This window comes from Artemia franciscana, chromosome 2 (genome assembly GCF_032884065.1).
Source record: "Artemia franciscana chromosome 2, ASM3288406v1, whole genome shotgun sequence".
NCBI classification, from domain to species: domain Eukaryota; kingdom Metazoa; phylum Arthropoda; class Branchiopoda; order Anostraca; family Artemiidae; genus Artemia; species Artemia franciscana.
Genome location: NC_088864.1, coordinates 49,856,688 through 49,873,301, shown reverse-complemented (window position 1 = coordinate 49,873,301; position 16,614 = coordinate 49,856,688). Strand labels below are relative to the sequence as shown.

Here is a 16,614-nt window from a genome sequence, read left to right as displayed (position 1 = left end):
CCAAGATTTTAGGTTTCCCCCTCCAACTCCCCCCAATGCCACCGGATCCAGTTGGGATTTACAAGAAGAGCTCTGAGATACGATATCCTTCTGAACATCAAATTTCATTAAAATCCGATAACCCGTTTGTAAATTAAAAATACCGCATTTTTCCTCATTTTTCCGAATTAACCGTCCCACCACTCCCCCCCCCCAGATAGTCGAATCGGGGAAACGACTATATCTAATTTAATATGATCTGGTTCCTGATACGCCTGCCAAATTGCATCATCCTAGCTTATCTGGAAGTGCCTAAACTAGCAAAACCGGGACAGACAGACCGACAGACCGACAGAATTTGCGATCGCTAAATGTTAGTTCGTTAATACCGAGTGCCATAAAAACTAACTTCTATCGTATTGTAGTTCGCTTCAAAACGTTAGTGTTGAGCATTTTTCTGTGTTGAGCATTGAGGACGGCTTGACGGAAGACCTCTGCTTTGTCTTTTTGCTTTATGAATTGTCCTTGGTGCTTAAACAAACAATTTTTAAGATTTAAAAAAATTAATTTTACTTAAATATTATAAAAAAAAATCCTGAAATTGTTGAACTTCATAGCCATTTGACAGGCTTCTCTATACTTTAAACTGACAATGATGATTCGAGACAGACTACTGTGTCAACACCAGAGTAAATCAAACAGTTCGTGGTAACGAATGTAAGTAAGGAGCGGTGCGGTTCAATAGTAACTGAAACTAAAAAAAGAGTATTAATAGCAACAGACACATCAGAAGAAATAAATTTTTATGCTGATTCAAACTAGACCTATTTTGCCTAGCAACGTGAAGTGTTGCGGCAACCTTTCTCCGGCTTCGCCGAATAAAGTGTTGTGAGAGCAACATTTTGGTTTTGTTTCTTTGCTATCGGTTAAACGCTGAAGTTGTCAGCCTATCGAAGCTTTTAAAACTTTATGTTCAAAGAAGAACCCGATCAGTAATCACATGATCAAAGGCGATTGCTCAGCGTTGAAAAAACAACAATAACAAAAGAATATCGAAAGAAGGGACTAAATTGACTTTGCAGACAGTTGAACTTTATCCTTTTCAATCGTAGACATCGTGATGGATGAAAACTTGGAACAATATCTTATATAATCTAGTTGGTATTGTAAAGCTATTCCTAACTTTCCAGGATTAAAATACCATAGGTGACACTAATTATTACGAAAGTACCTCATTGTTTTACGTTATCGTTTGTACCCGTTGCGTAAACACTTAATTCTAGGTTACAGTGAGTATGGGTAGGCTACACCAACTAGCAAAAGTTACAAACCCCTCGTCACTGAAGATGATTGTAGCCTAACAGACGATTATTACTTACAAGTCCCCTGCATGTCTTACCACTGGAACAAAATTGGTCTTACCATCAAATACACCGGAAACAAATAATAGATAAACCAACTAGCAAAAGTTGCAAACCCCTTATTGCCGAAGACGATTATGGTCTAACAGCCGACTGTTGCATACAAGTCCTTTACTTGTCTCACAATTAGTATCGGCCTATTTTTGGTTTCAGTGTGTACCCTACTATTGAAGTTGTCAACCCCTTGAAACTTTCAAACTAGTATATCTCATGAAGGAATTTTTGCACCAAAAAAATAAATGACGTGTACTTGGATCACCTCATCAAGAGCTATCGATTGCCGTCGAAAAAAAAATTCTATCTGTCTTAGTTTAAAAGTTGATTTTTTTGCCGTAGGCCAACTTTTTAACGTCACCACTTAGAAAGGAGCAAAGGATAAGCTCCAATTTCTTTAGAAATGACAGAACTTTTAAAGTTTAAGAGGTTCATCTGATAACATTTCTCTACCTCAATCCCAAGTCCGAAAAAAACAAATGATGAACCCAGCCGAAATCATGGCAGCACTTTCGGACCCGTGGGAAAATGCCGCTTTTTTGCTTCTGTAAATTTTTCTATTTATCACTCAAAGAAGATATATTGTCTATGGGCCGGATAACTGCCGCATATACTAACACTTATAGATTTTAGTCCATCTTCAACTTGAAAGTTGTGCCTGCCTGCTTGCCTGCTAGAACGGAACTTTCCACTCGAAAGCAGAAACACGGTTTGATGAACCAAAAGCTTGGCTACACAACTTCAGATACTCCTCTCTGACATAGGCTATATAACTCCACTTCACTTCGCACACCATAGGCTCTGGCTCGTGGACAAGCAAAAACCATCCTTTTTGGCCCCAGGCAAGAGTTCTGCGGAGCTTTCCAAAATGTAATGTCATATTCATCAATCCAGCCTGAGGTCCACACTTTCCGTAAAAACCGCAGAGGTTAGACCCTTACCAGTTTCCAGGAATAAGCCGAGATCGGCGGCATAGAAAAAAAACAAAAAAAAACGGGACAATACCAAAATGTTGCTCTCGCAACACAAATACATAAAGTTAATCAAGTTTAATATAATCAATCAAAAGTTACGAGCCAAGGAATATTTGCCCAATTTTTCGAAAAAAGAGGAAAAACCCCCCAAAAAATCAAGCAATCTTAATAAAATTCATGCCATCAGATTGCTCTACAGAGAACCATACCTTAGAGGTTTCAAGCTCCAATGTATAAAAATGTGGAATTGTGCTTTTTTGGCCAGAAGACTGATAACGAAGAGTGAATCTACAAGATCAAGAGAGTGCTCATTTGATCGAAAATCAAAAACTCAAGTCCCCTTTAATAAGTGACCAAAAATATTAGCGAGTAACTAGACCCCCAACATGCCCCCTTTTTCCCCATAGCTATCCAATCAAAATTTTGAGATACCTATCTGATTCAACATAGTTGAACAGTTCTATATATTTGCTTTTGGGGATAATATAGCACCAACAGTTCCTGGAGAAATGGCTGTAAGTTGCAAAACTTGCCCATTGCTTCGTATAGTGTTTGTTATTGGGAACTTTAATAGATATTTTTCTTAAGGGAGGTTTTTCCACCACAGTGAGAGATTTCTATGGGGAGCGAAGTTTCTGGGGATTAGCTTTCCAGAAAAAATTTATACTGGGGAAATTTTCCAGAATTCCTGCATAAAAATTCTTTTAACTTTTCCTACTTTGTCTTTGTCGACCAAAAATTACATGTGACGATGTTCCGGAAAAATTTTCAAAGGGGATAGAAATGTCTGGAGGATTTTGATGTGTCAACTTATCAGTGCCTCGCCCTTTGCGCTAAAGTTTGACTTTTGGAACCAAATCTTTAAGTATAACTCCTGAAATACAATAGCCCTTTAATTAGAATTACTAGGTTGCTAGCTACCGTCGAAACCCAGATAAGAAGCTTTTTAAAGTATAAAAAGCTTTTTTGCAAAGAGCAAGGTATTGAGGAGGGCACAACCTGTCTCATATATAGAATAATTTCTGTACGTTTTAAGTTTTAATGTTGATCCTTACTTTCATTTGAGAAACCTGTTTTTTAATCTAGTTAATTAATAAGATCCAATCTCTAATTTAGTAAATGTCAATAAAATATGCATAGCCTATACAAGATAATGTTGTAAAATCAGCGGACCTCAATATTGGGTAATGGTCTTCAAGTCAATCAAAGCCAACGGCTATATAAGACCCAGACCTCTAAACTGGACAACCGCATCTATATATTTTACTAGTCTGCACCAAATGCATGGGCTATAAGAGATATATTTTAAGGCATTCATTGAGAAGCTAGACAGGGCTGGAGACTGGGTGAAGACAAGGCTGGAGGCATATGGACCTGTTTAAGACAGTTGTATGTGAGCTCTTAGAAGTAATCTCTAAGAACAAGGAAAATTAAATTAAAAAGTTTGAATGCTCCCACTAAGCAGTATCTGTGCAAAACTAGGGTATTCAAAACGAAAAACACGTAAAATCGTATTAAAAAATGAATAGAAATACCGAAAGTTTCACTATCGGAACGTTATTATAGTTGAATTATAAATATTCCGATAGAAGTCCCAGTAAACTGTCAATTTTTGTAGACCACCTACGTGTTCAGAAGCTCTATTCACAACTGCCAAGCAAGTAATTATATAAGCCTGGGGGGTACTAAAAAACGCCCTACTATCCCTCTCTTCCTTCTTAAACAACCATTTATGTCAGCAATGTTGTCCAATTCTTAAGTCAGTCATACCAATACCCTGAGCAGGTACATTGAAGCCCAGGATTGAATTGCATCTATTACTTATAGAGGAAACCTTTGGGAACAGTGATGAATCATAAAAAATATCAAACGAAAATTTGACTATTGAATAGGTTACAAAATATATTTTTAGTAGCTTATACCACGCTCCCCCATGCTCAAACACTAAATTAGGTGGTTATTTAAGCCTGTGGGGGGGGGTCTAAAGAAGGACTTACTATCCCTCTCTTCCTTCTTAAGCATCCGTTTATATCAGTAATATTGTCCAATTCTTAATTCAGTCATACCTAGCCCTGAGCAGGTTCATTGAAGCCATTAAAAATCAACAACCATCAAACTTCTCCAATTTTCCCAAACTGTATCCTTTTTATATTTCAGAAAAAAAATGCTGGTTTATCTTTGGCCAGAAATGTAAAGACCCTTATTCCAATTATCTAATAAAAACTTGGTAAATCATCATTTTGTATGTTGACAGATAGAAGTCATTGCCAGAAATACCCCTTCTCTTTGTTTGCCAATGACTAGAAGGTCATCAATAAAGGAAATTGAGCAGGGATATTTCAATATCTTCAGGATCTCAATGAGGTCTTCGATCTTGCCACTTTCCCCTTCTCTGAAACACTGTATTTGAGTTGGTAAATTCATCAATGGTAAACGAGAAATCGGTATTCTATAGTTTGGCATCATGGATCAAGAGAACAAAAGGGAGGAGGTGGGTTTATGCAGCCTCTAGAATTGAAAAAAGTGCAAAGTTCTGTACCGTTGAGAAGTAATATAGCGTATTTCTGCAATAGTTCCTTGTTTAGCCCATATTCTTTATTAAAGAATTACACCTCAATACGAACTAAAGGATGGAAATAATTCAATTTAATGATACAAGCATAATTGCTTTTGAATATAATTAGTAAAGAGCATGGTGATTCTAACACTTTGTTAATTGACTTCATGCTTGGTCATGCCTCGCAGATTTAACCTTCTGAATGAAAGTGCAATTATATCACGTAACTAGCAGATAGGTGTAACGGATAATTAACATGCTATACAACATTTAAATTTACTTTTTTTTCTGTCAGTTTACTGCATATATTTTGAAACTTACTCAAGATAATTTGCAATGATTTTATGGAAGGCCATAAATGCTGCACTACCCAATTGAATCTTCAATAATGTGCTGCACAATGTAATAGAATTCGCCTCTGAGGTATATGAGTACTACCGATCTCAAAACATATACACTGGGGGAGAGGTATTTTCTGATTAGACTTTCCTGTGTTGAGTCCAGCACTGATAACTTTAGATTTTTTGAACTTGGATAATTGTTTACTTGTTATATTCTTGTGTAGAAGTTTAAATTCTGTCATGTCTAAGAGTTTGATTAGATTACAGGATTGAATTTTTGAAATAAATTAATCAGTTTTTCCTCAACAGCCTTTCATTGCATTGGAGTAAACAGCTTGAGTCCCCATCCCTATTACACATTTTTTATTTTGGAATTCCTCGCTTATAATGATTGGGACGATTTTGGATTTTTATGTTTTAATGTGAAAAAACTTATGTTGGCGTAAGTGTGAAAAAGTTATTTTCAGCGTAACATAACTTAGTGACACAGCATATAAAACTAACTCGGTAGTGTAAAAGCTACTTAAGCCTTTGTAATTCCAAAACGACCTTTTGCAGCGTTTGACAGAAATTTTCAAAGGTCACTGCTTGCAACCATAAAACTGTAAGTATTTCCAATCACATGCACTTTTACAATACGAAATTTGTTCAAAGGATGTTGCTTTGTCTCTCCAAAGTTTTATTTTTCTCTTGAAATAAAAGCAACTATTGGATATAGTATTAACAGAATCTATATGATTTACTGTTTAGGAAAGTATATATCACTTTTAGAACTCCAATTTTTCAATACTAATAAGGAATTTCCGATACGCATGATATCCCAGATGTTTATTCTTTTCGTTTCAATAAACAATTTAATCCCAAGTAGTGCAAAATTTTTAGGCATTTTTTTGGGATGTTCGACATTGATAAATAGTCCAGTATTTATATACTAATCTATACTATTAAATGCTCATAATAGTGCCTGATATCTTCGATATATATTTTGCTTCATTTTAATAGAGAGTTAAATTTACAAACATTGCAAAGTCTTTCTTTCTTGTAACACAAACACAAATTTTGCTTTTTTTCAAACCTTTCACCCAGTTCCGCATCAATATTTGTCTAGTGTCAATTTTCAATTTCGATGTTAGCAGACGATCGAGAACATGAGCCAAGTAAACACTATTTCAAACGAATAAAACAGTAAAGAAAAACCCTAACCAAATTGGTTCAGATGTCGGCAATAATGGAAACTTTTATTGACAATTTCGTGGCTTGAAAAATTAGTGATATCCTTTATAAGTAGTTTATCGCCCGGTCATACAAGGAATTATAACAAAAAGGAATTGTTTTAGCTTTTGTTTTTTGCTTTAGCGGGTCCTGTTTGGGGCCCAAGAGTTCTGTTAAGCTCCGGGCTAAGCCAAGATATTGAGGCCATACAAATGCGCACGTTTAAAATTATGATGGTAGAAAGCTATATTTCCTACGAAAAGGGCACTGAATTACGGGGCTTGATTTGGCACCTACGTGTTGTAGCGACCACATTTGGTTCTTGATGTGTAACAAAAATGGTTTTCTGTGTTCACTCGGAGATAATCAGCTTAACCTGAGCGAGATAAACAGTATCTATGCAGGTATATTTTAATTAATATTTTACATATAGCGGTAGTTAGGTATTTAATATAACGTGTTCTGGGCGGCCTGCTTTCCATAATTCTCTGTTGTATTTTTCATAATTTTGTTGCTAAAATATTATACTTTCGTAATATTTTGGTATATCTCACTAACATTAACTTAACTTCACTTCTTTGGTGTGGTCGCTATAACACGTAAGTACGCTTGGTCCCACAACCACCTCCAAAATTTTGTAATATAATTTAGACAATACATTCTAAGAAGCTGAAAACACAAATTTATTCTCCTTCCGAACAAGCTCCTGAACACACTCACCAGAAGACAGAACAAGTTGGTTCCAGTTTACTGCCGTACTATGCAGGATCAGCATTCTTTTGTTCCGTTTCTCACGGGTCTGTTTAGCAGCATAACGTAATTGTAGTTCCTCTTTGTGCAACTTTTATGTATCTTGTAAACAGCTCAGTATTAGTGCTTCTTAATGCTAAGTCGGGTGTGTCAATAAATATGTCTATGTTTATATTTTTTGTCTTTTATCGGGATATGTGAAGAAAGGTCACACAATTCAAAGTTGACAGAGACAGCTCCATATGATTCTTATCCTCGTTGATAGCTGCGATCTGGTGCCTCCAAACAGAGTTCTAGAGTTTGGACCTTCCCTGCAATTCTAGAGTTTTCTTAGACCTTCCTCTCGGTTCCGTATTAATATCCTGAAATTTCAATTTTCAATTCCGATGTTAGCACATGACCGAGAAGATGAACAACGTAAACACCCACAATTTTCAATTTCAAAGAGAAATGAAAACATATCACAGAATTTGCAGTTGAGTTTTGTCCCATATGATTTTAGTCATCGTTGATAGCTACGATCGGATACCTTCAAATTGCGTTTTAGAGTGTCCCTAAATTTCTTAGAATAGTAGCTTTAAAATTCTACGATGGCAGACTGCAAGAATAATGAGTCACGTAATTATTATTTAAAATAAAACGTGGAAATCATATCTCTAATTATTTAAGCCTGATCTGCATAGTAGATGTATATTTAAAAAAAAATAACCAAGATTAATGAATAATCCATGTTCTTTGCTGATTTTAATGTCACACTTTACCCACCTCAGCTGAATGAATGGCACACTAGAATTGTAATCCTTGGCGTTACATGACGCAGGTTTAATTCCCTGTGTTACCAATCTCGAATCCGGGCTTCGGGTTGGGGCCAGTGGTGTAACTCTGCAAGGCTTGCTAACCTTTGGTAGGAATGCCGTCGGCCTAAGAGGCCCGAGCTTCGATTCACTTGGTCCCGTTAGAAATGTCACACTTGTGCTACAGAAATGGATGATTGAGGGCATCTGGGAAGACAAAAAGAGTATGGGTAAAGGATGAGTCCGATTTTCCTGGATTTAACACGGAAAGATAAGAACTGAAAACTACTAGTGCCAAACGTAGTGTCATGGCTGGCAAAGGCATTGAAAGTGTATCTAAAAAAGTAAAAAAATTCAACAGAACTGGATAATTGATATGATAATGATATAGGCCTAGCCAAATCTGTATATTGTCTTCTCTTTGGGAAGACATTCAAGAAAAGGCAGATAGAGGTGCAGTGCCTACAGCTCTCCAGATGACAACCAGATATGATCAGCTTCAGTAGCCACGGTACTGAGTTTATATGTGTTATAAGACAGCCTAGATAAAGATTAACAAAAAATGAAGAATTTCTGACATAAATAAATAGCAAACAAACTTAAAACGAGCAAAATGTGTCCGTCATGAGCCTATACAACATACGTCTATAAAGCCAGCACAAGCAAGGAGACTGTTGATGTTTCATTATATCTACAGGACTGTGGCAAACTACATACGTCCATAAGACTAGCATAAGCAAGGAGACTGCTGATGTTTCATTATATCTACAGGATTATGCCAAACTGCATACGTCTATAAAACTGGCATAAGCAAGGAGACTGCTGATGTTTCATTATATCTACAGGACTGTGGCAAACTACATACGTCTATAAAACTAGCATAAGCAAGGAGACTGCTGATGTTTCATTATATCTACAGGACTGTGGCAAACAACGTCTATATAACTAGCATAAGTAAGGAGACTGTTGATGTTTCATTACATCTACAGGACTGTGGCAAACTACATGCGTCTATAAAATTACCATAAGCAAGGAGACTGCTGATTTTTCATTGTATCTATAGGGTTGTGGCAAACTACTACTTTGATGGGAACAAAAAACCCATCCAAAAAAACTAGGATGTGATCTTTGAAGCAAGAGAGTCATTCAGCAGATTTAAGAAAATAAAAGATTAATTTTTATGGCTCTCCGTAGTCTTTCACCAGCAATCGATGCTCAGTGTACACAATTTATAGCTGCAAATCGTAGTAAGCAGCTTTGTTAATGACCCAAGTAAATGTTATTTTGATTAAACATACAAAATCCATAATCAAATTAGTTCTGTGTCTCTTGTTGTGGAGACTGTTACAGTCTTTTTAATGACTTTGGAAATGGGCTGTATTTTTTATGATGCATTATTCTAGCTTTCATATTTTTGAAAGGGTGATAAGATGGATCATATAGTCGGTAGTGACATTATTTTCCAATTTAGAGACGTTTCTTCAATAAACTCTACTAGTTGTTGATAGTTACAGAAGCAACAGCGAATATTAGCAAAGAAGCTTTGAGTTTATGAGTATATGAGTATATAACCTTAAGAGAAGAAGAGGAAGGTAAGGGATATAGAGAAAACATTAAAAAGGAGATGTGAAACAGACACGACGTAAAAATTTGCTCAAGATGTAGATGTTGTAGCCAGATGACGTTATAGTGAAATGTTATAGTGACATGATAAAAATAAATCGCTGGAAAATGATCAATCTAAACTAGGCCTGGTTAGAGATAGACGAGACCTCAATTAGTGATAAACAGAAGTGGCAAGTGGCAAACATGAAAAGTTGGAAAAACTTTTCATGTTTATTTTTTCTTATTTTTTTTTAATAATACAAGAAAATCCTGAAATTTCCTTCCCCCATGACAAGATCCTCCATGGAAAGATCCTCCCATGTAACCCCTCTTCAACTTCTCTCCCCAAACCAAAATAAATCCCTGCGAAAACGTCTGTGTACTTCCCAATAACCATTACTGTATGTAAACACTAGTCGAAGTTTCTAACTTGCAGCCCCTCCCACGAGGACTGTGGGGGTGTAAGTCGTCCCCAAAGACATAGTTAATAGGTTTTTCAACTACGGTGAATAAAATAGCTATCTCAGAATTTTGATCCGCTGACTTTGGGGAAAAATGACCGTGGGAGGGGGCCTAAGTGCCCTCCAATTTTTTTGGTCACTTAAAAAGGGCACTAAAACCTTTAATTCCCGTTAGAATGAGCCCTGTCGCGACATTCTAGGACCACTGAGTCGATGCTATCACTCCTGGGAAAAAAAAACACAAAAAAATAGAATAAACGCGCATCCGTGATCTGTCTTCTGGCAAAAAATGCAAAATTCCACATTTTTGTAGATAGGAGCTTGATCTGATGGTGTGATTTTCGTTAAGATTGTATGACTTTCAGGGGCCTTTTCGCCTTATTTTCTAAAATAAGGCAAATTTTCTCAGGCTCGTAACTCTTGATGGATAAGACTGAACTTGATGAAACTTATATATTTAAAATTAGCATTAAAATGAGATTCTTTTGATATAACTGTTGGTATGAAAATTCCCTTTTTTAGAGTTTCGGTTACTATTGAGCCGAGTCGTTCCTTACTACAGTTCGTTACCACGAACTGTTTAACAAAAAGATTAAAAAAAAAATAGTGCGCACAATGATATAATTATATGGCTTCAAATACGTTTGTAGAGCTTAAGATTATGGCAGATATTTTTTAGCTACACGCGGGTTGCCAACTTTTTGGTTCATGAATATGTCCCCTGAGCGTCCAAAAATGTGCCATTTTTAGCAGTCTTCTAAAAAACACTAAAGGTTATTTTTAACAGATATATTATCGCTCAAAAGACGCTCTGTAGTTTCAATGCGGCCAGTTAATATCAAATACAATAAAATATCCCTATTAAACATTCATACAAAATGACTTAGTATGGAAGCACGAAGCTCAAAAACATGTAAATCCCTTACTTTGAAGAAGAATCCTTTACTTACGAAATCTCCGGCAAAGTCTGGATGCTATAAAAAAGCACTACTTCGCGCGAAAAATGACATTTTTACCAAAATATACACTGAATTGGGATTGGGAAATGTTTTGTTTTATGTCAAAAATTTAGAGAATGTGTCTTTTTTTGGCCCTTTTATGCTCCGAATTTCTAAAATGTGGTCAATTTTTGCCCTTTTATGCCATTGTGTCTCGGTACATGAGAACGTGTCCTTTAAACATAAAATGTGTTCAGTTGGTATCCCTGGCTACATGTAGCAAACTGATCCGCATTTTTGTTCCGCCTATTGTTGGTTATCATAAGGTCCAACATTCTATGAAGCAAATACTCCTCTGCCAATGTGACAAACATGATTTGTATTAGGAACTGACTGAATAGATAAAAGAATAGATAAGAACTAATTATATTTTACCAATTGAATTACAACAAAATTGGGTGTTCTCAATGCTGTGCTTGGAAAAACCCCATTGACTAAGAAAAAAGTGGGAATAAGTAATCCCTAGGACCAGATGGGACATCTCTCTGACACCATTGTTTTATTGGTAAGTCAAAACTTAAGAAAACTTACAATCGAGTGATGTTCAGCTTATCCAGGCCCTCTGGCAGCTCAGTTAAACCTTGTCCTGAACAAGATACTTCAGTACCGGCACAAACACATCTCCTGGGACAGCAATAGCTTGAACCAAAAGCAAAGAAACAAAGAAACAAAATATAGATTCGATTAGACCACCACATCAGGGATATTTGGATAGTAGGTCACACTTATCCAGTACATGTTTCATACTTTGCACCTAAAAGAAGAACATAATTTATAATCATTTTAAAGAATAACAGTAGACGTGATTTAGTCATTAATTTATTTAAACTTTTTGCTTAAATTTGTGCATACTAACCAATGGTCCGCGTAGCAAAGGTGCCAATCTCCTGATTCTCCACCTTCGACCGGGAGTACAATGTGTGGTTTGGAGCAAATTATCCGACATTTCCAGTGTGTAGTGTCGAATTAATCTATTCAAAGGTAGATAAAAACAACACTACGTAACTCATTGATTTTTATTTAATTTCAGACATGACTCAATTGACTAAAATGTTAACTTAAAAATTTGGTCATTACTATATGACATATGTTTTGATACAGCTGATATCCTGAGGGAAGATGCAGCATTGTCAAAGAACTACTGAAAATATATCAGCATCAGTAAAACTCAAGGGTAAAACCACACAAATTGTAAAAGAAAAAAAAACTTTTTTTGCAGCATAACCATATATAAAGTGTAAAATTGTAGAACAAAATCACGAAATATCAACTTGATTTAAAGAATACAACCTTTAAAACCCTTAAGATTTTTCAGACTTAACACCAGAAAGGTAGATAGATAGTGAATATTTAATAAGGTCGAGCCTTGAGGAGTCAGGGAGAAAAAGGATCATCTAGTCTATCCTATTAGCTAAGTAAATGAATGAACCCTACCGAAGAATTGATTAAAAAGCACTGATTCTTCTAAGATGTTTTGTAAGTTTCTGTGGATAATGCAAGAATATGAGCGAGCGAAAATGAAAAAAAACAAACAATTTAATAGATGATGTATCCGACTCTAAGGGACTTGAGCCCTCATGACTTTAAGAAGGTCTTAATACAAGATTTCACATTTTTGGTTATGGTATCTACATCGCACAAAAATTCTCTTCTTGATACTTCGGCTATAATTACCATTAAACTGACAACGCGAAAAATCTAAAATATTGTTTAAAGTGATTTATGTCAAAGCTTCTGCAGAAACTAAAGATAAGCTTTTTAGGAATTGATAATGGTAGATCATGGCATAAATTAAGGAGCAGTTTGAATATGACGATGATTCAACATATCTGTAATCGTTACTTCTTTGTTGCGGTACTTCTTTCGGGTCATAGCTCAGATACCAATACAGTAATGAAAACTCCTATATTGCCCATGAGAAGCTTTTGGTAGAGAGCTCTGAACTTGGCGCCTCCTCCAAGCCCGCTCTCCAACGTGTAGATTGTACTACAACACCATAGGCGGGAACTCAATTTTGTTTTGTTGCATACACAGCTTAAATACCAATACCAGTTTCCTGTTACCAATTAGATACCAATGCCAGTTTCCTGTTACCAATTAGATACCAATACCAGTTACCTGTTACCAATTAGATACTAATACCAATTTCCTGTCTCCAGCCGCTAGCATCGCTATCGCGCACTGTGTCCCACATATAAATCGAATTTCCATAACTGTAGCTGTTGGGGTGGCGCTTCACGTCACCCCACCACCTAGTTGGTGGGGGCGCTTCGCACCCCCAAACCCCCCCGCGCGCGTAAGTCGTTACGCGCCATACTAGTTACGCGCCATTGTAGTTGTGTCCCTGTGTCCAACCTGTGAATATAGATAGATATATTTTATTTTATGCATATGTATATATATATATATATATATATATATATATATATATATATATATATATATATATATACATATATATTTAACTACGTAAAATATGCGAATATACAAAATTCTTTGCTGTCCCGTTGTCTGTTCATATAAATCATATAAATAGATTGTCAGGTTTACCAACTCTTGAACATGCAACATAATAATTGTCCATGGGAAAACAATCCGTATTCAGATCTATACCGCATTTTTCTAACGATTGCCCTTGAGCTTTGTTGATGGTGATTGCTAATCGAACATTCCCTGTGTCCCCGTCGTCGTTTATATATCTCCCTGTGCCCCCGGCGTCCCCGTTGTAGTTATGTCCCTGTGTCCTGGCCGTCATTTCTATTCCCTGTGTCCCGGTCGTCATTTGTGTCCCGGTATCCCAGTCTGTAATCTCTCTTTGAGTGTCCCGGTGTCATTTATATTCCCTCTGTCCCGGTGTCCTGGTCGTCATTTGTGCCCCGGTGTCCCGGTCTGTAATTTCTCTTTGAGTGTCCCGGTCGTTATTTATATTCCCTGTGTCCCGGTCGTCATTTGTGTCGGGGTGTCCCGGTATGTAGTGTCATCTTATAATGACGTTATATACAAAGCCTTATATACTTATAATGACGTCAAATGCAAACCCACAAACAAGCAAACATGCATATATACAACTTATTTATATATATATCGATACAGTTTCTTTTTTAGTTTTTTTTTCTTTTTTAGTTTTTTCTTTTCTTAGTTTTTCTTTTTTAGTTTTTCTTTTTTTTAGTTTCTTCTTTTTATTGATTTGTTTTCTTCAATTTGTCAATGTTTATTCTAACATTGACACTTGGAAAAATCTTTACGTGCCAAGCATGCTAAGGTTCCGACAATATATAATAAACCTCAAAATTTTGGGTATCTGTTTTAAGGTTTACGAATTACTTTAATCTATTGTCAAAATATATTGAAATATTTGTGCAATTCCCAGTTTTTTTTTTAGTTTTTTCTTTTTTTAGTTTTCTAGCTTTTTTAGTTTTTTTTCTTTTTAGTTTTTTATTTTTTTACGTTTTTTCTTTTTAGGTTTTTCCTTTTTTTATTTTTTTTTATTTTTTAGTTTTGTTTAGTTTTTTCTAGTTTTTTACCATTTTTCTTTTTTCAGTTTTCTTTTTCTTCTTTATTTTTCAGACGTAAATACATATCGCCGAACCTTTGTTTTTTTTAACTAAAATCTGGTAGGCATTGATGATCCAAGTCAAAATCCCAAACCCAATCATCATCGCTATCATTTTCAGTTTTGATACGTTTTGACTCTCGCTGTCCAGGTGGATTTTCATCTAACTGCGCGGTTTTGCGTTCTTTAGCCACAAGCCTTTTGGCATTAACCCTTTGAGCAGATTCCTTGGCTGTTTCTTCTACCATTGTAGGATTTATACTAAAATTTCTCTTTTAATTAACTATTTGAGCAGCTTCCTTGGCTGTTTCTTCTGTCATTTTAAGATCTATACTAAAAATTCCTCTTCACTTGCCAAGCTTGCTAAAGCTCAACAATTTATAATAAACCTCAAATATTAAGTATCTGCTTTAAGGTTTTCGAATTACTTTAATCTATTGTCAAAATATTTCGAAATATTTATGCAATTCCCAGTTTTTACATTTTAGTTTGTTTTCTTTTATATATTTAGAAGATATAATCTGGCATAACAGACATAGTGTAACACACAAACAACTTATTTTTATATATATAGAAGATATTGGTATCTAAGCTGTGTTTTGGGTAGACACAAAACACTGTGTTTTGGGTACCAATTAGATACCAATACCAGTTTCCTGTTACCAATTAGATACCAATACCAGTTTCCTGTCTCCAGCCGCTAGCATCGCTATCGCGCACTGTGTCCCACATATGGTATCTAAGCTGTGTTTTGGGTATACATCTTACAAACAATTGAACAGCAGAATGTATCAACGCTTGATCAAGGTTATAAGATAAAGCTCCATTAAGGAAAAGAGGGATACTTACTGATACTGATTCGCAAAGAAACGTTGACAAGCCTTCAAAGCATGCTTTAGACTGCTTTTTTGGGCTCGTTCGAACTTCAACGAAACGGCCCACCCTTAAACTGTCAAAAGATTCTATTATGCAATATATCCTTAAGCTGTATATTTGTTACCGTGAATGTCTGAAATTGGTGAACGTCGACATTCATCGGTGAACGTCCGATATACCTTTATTTCTTCGTGGATTTAATCAGCGCTTGGGTTAGGTTAGGTTAAGTTTTTAACCCCTTTCTGAGATTTATAACCTAATTTGACCCAGCCTAAATTTAAGTTTTGCCATCAAAGCTTGAACAAGACTGAAAAAACTGATTCGCAAACCCAATTAAATCCAAGCAGAGAAAAGGGAATTTCAGACATTCACTGGTGACTGTCGACATTAACCAGATTTCGGACATTTACAGTAAAATATATAGCCGAATGGTTTTGGTCCCTCGAACTACCAGAGGGAAACTACCTGGGTAGACCATCCACGGGGAGGGGCATCCTTTGACCAAATTCTTGTATTATAAAACTGAATGTAAATACTAAGACTCTTATGGTCCTAAACAATGACGTTCGAAATAGATTGTTTGAAGGAATTGTTAACTATAAATATGGAAGTTAGGAGTAGAAAATTTAACACCAATTTTTTAAATCGGGACGATGACAAAATCTTCGTAAATGTAGGCAGTAAATGATCTGATATATAGCTTAGAGAGCTAGCAGACTCGGTACTTTTTCCAAGTCCTCTCTAAGTTGATTGGAACTTTAAATTTACGAAATTCTTAGGTTGGAATTCTAGACACGATTTCTAACTTAGCAATGCTTGGGTTTTAATTTATAATGAAAAAACTGGGAGACAGATCATTACTACCGATACAAAAAAGCGATGTTCTTTGTTGCTCAAGGAGGGGAACTGTAATTTCCCCCTGATCATTTACCGCCTACATTTACGAAGATTTTGTCGTCGTCCCGATTTAAAAACTGGGTGTTGAATTTTCTACTCCTACCTTCCATATTTACAGTTAACAATTCCTTCAAGCAGTTTTTTTTCAAAACGCCTTTTCTAGCTTTTAGTTACTACAGGCTGTGGTTCGCTCTTTACTAGG

General features: G+C 35.9%; 1 protein-coding gene across 4 annotated transcripts in view; it reads right to left on the bottom strand.

The window, feature by feature from the left end:
* LOC136043198 (lutropin-choriogonadotropic hormone receptor-like) overlaps positions 1-16,614 on the bottom strand; it is a 327,975-nt gene that overhangs the window by 252,002 nt on the left and 59,359 nt on the right. For all 4 annotated transcript variants that reach the window (XM_065728133.1, XM_065728150.1, XM_065728140.1 and 1 more), the window contains exon 2: positions 11,618-11,840. In XM_065728133.1, coding sequence (XP_065584205.1) covers positions 11,618-11,784 — 167 coding nt within the window. In that variant the 5' untranslated portion in view covers positions 11,785-11,840. The remainder of the gene's footprint in view (positions 1-11,617; positions 11,841-16,614) is intronic.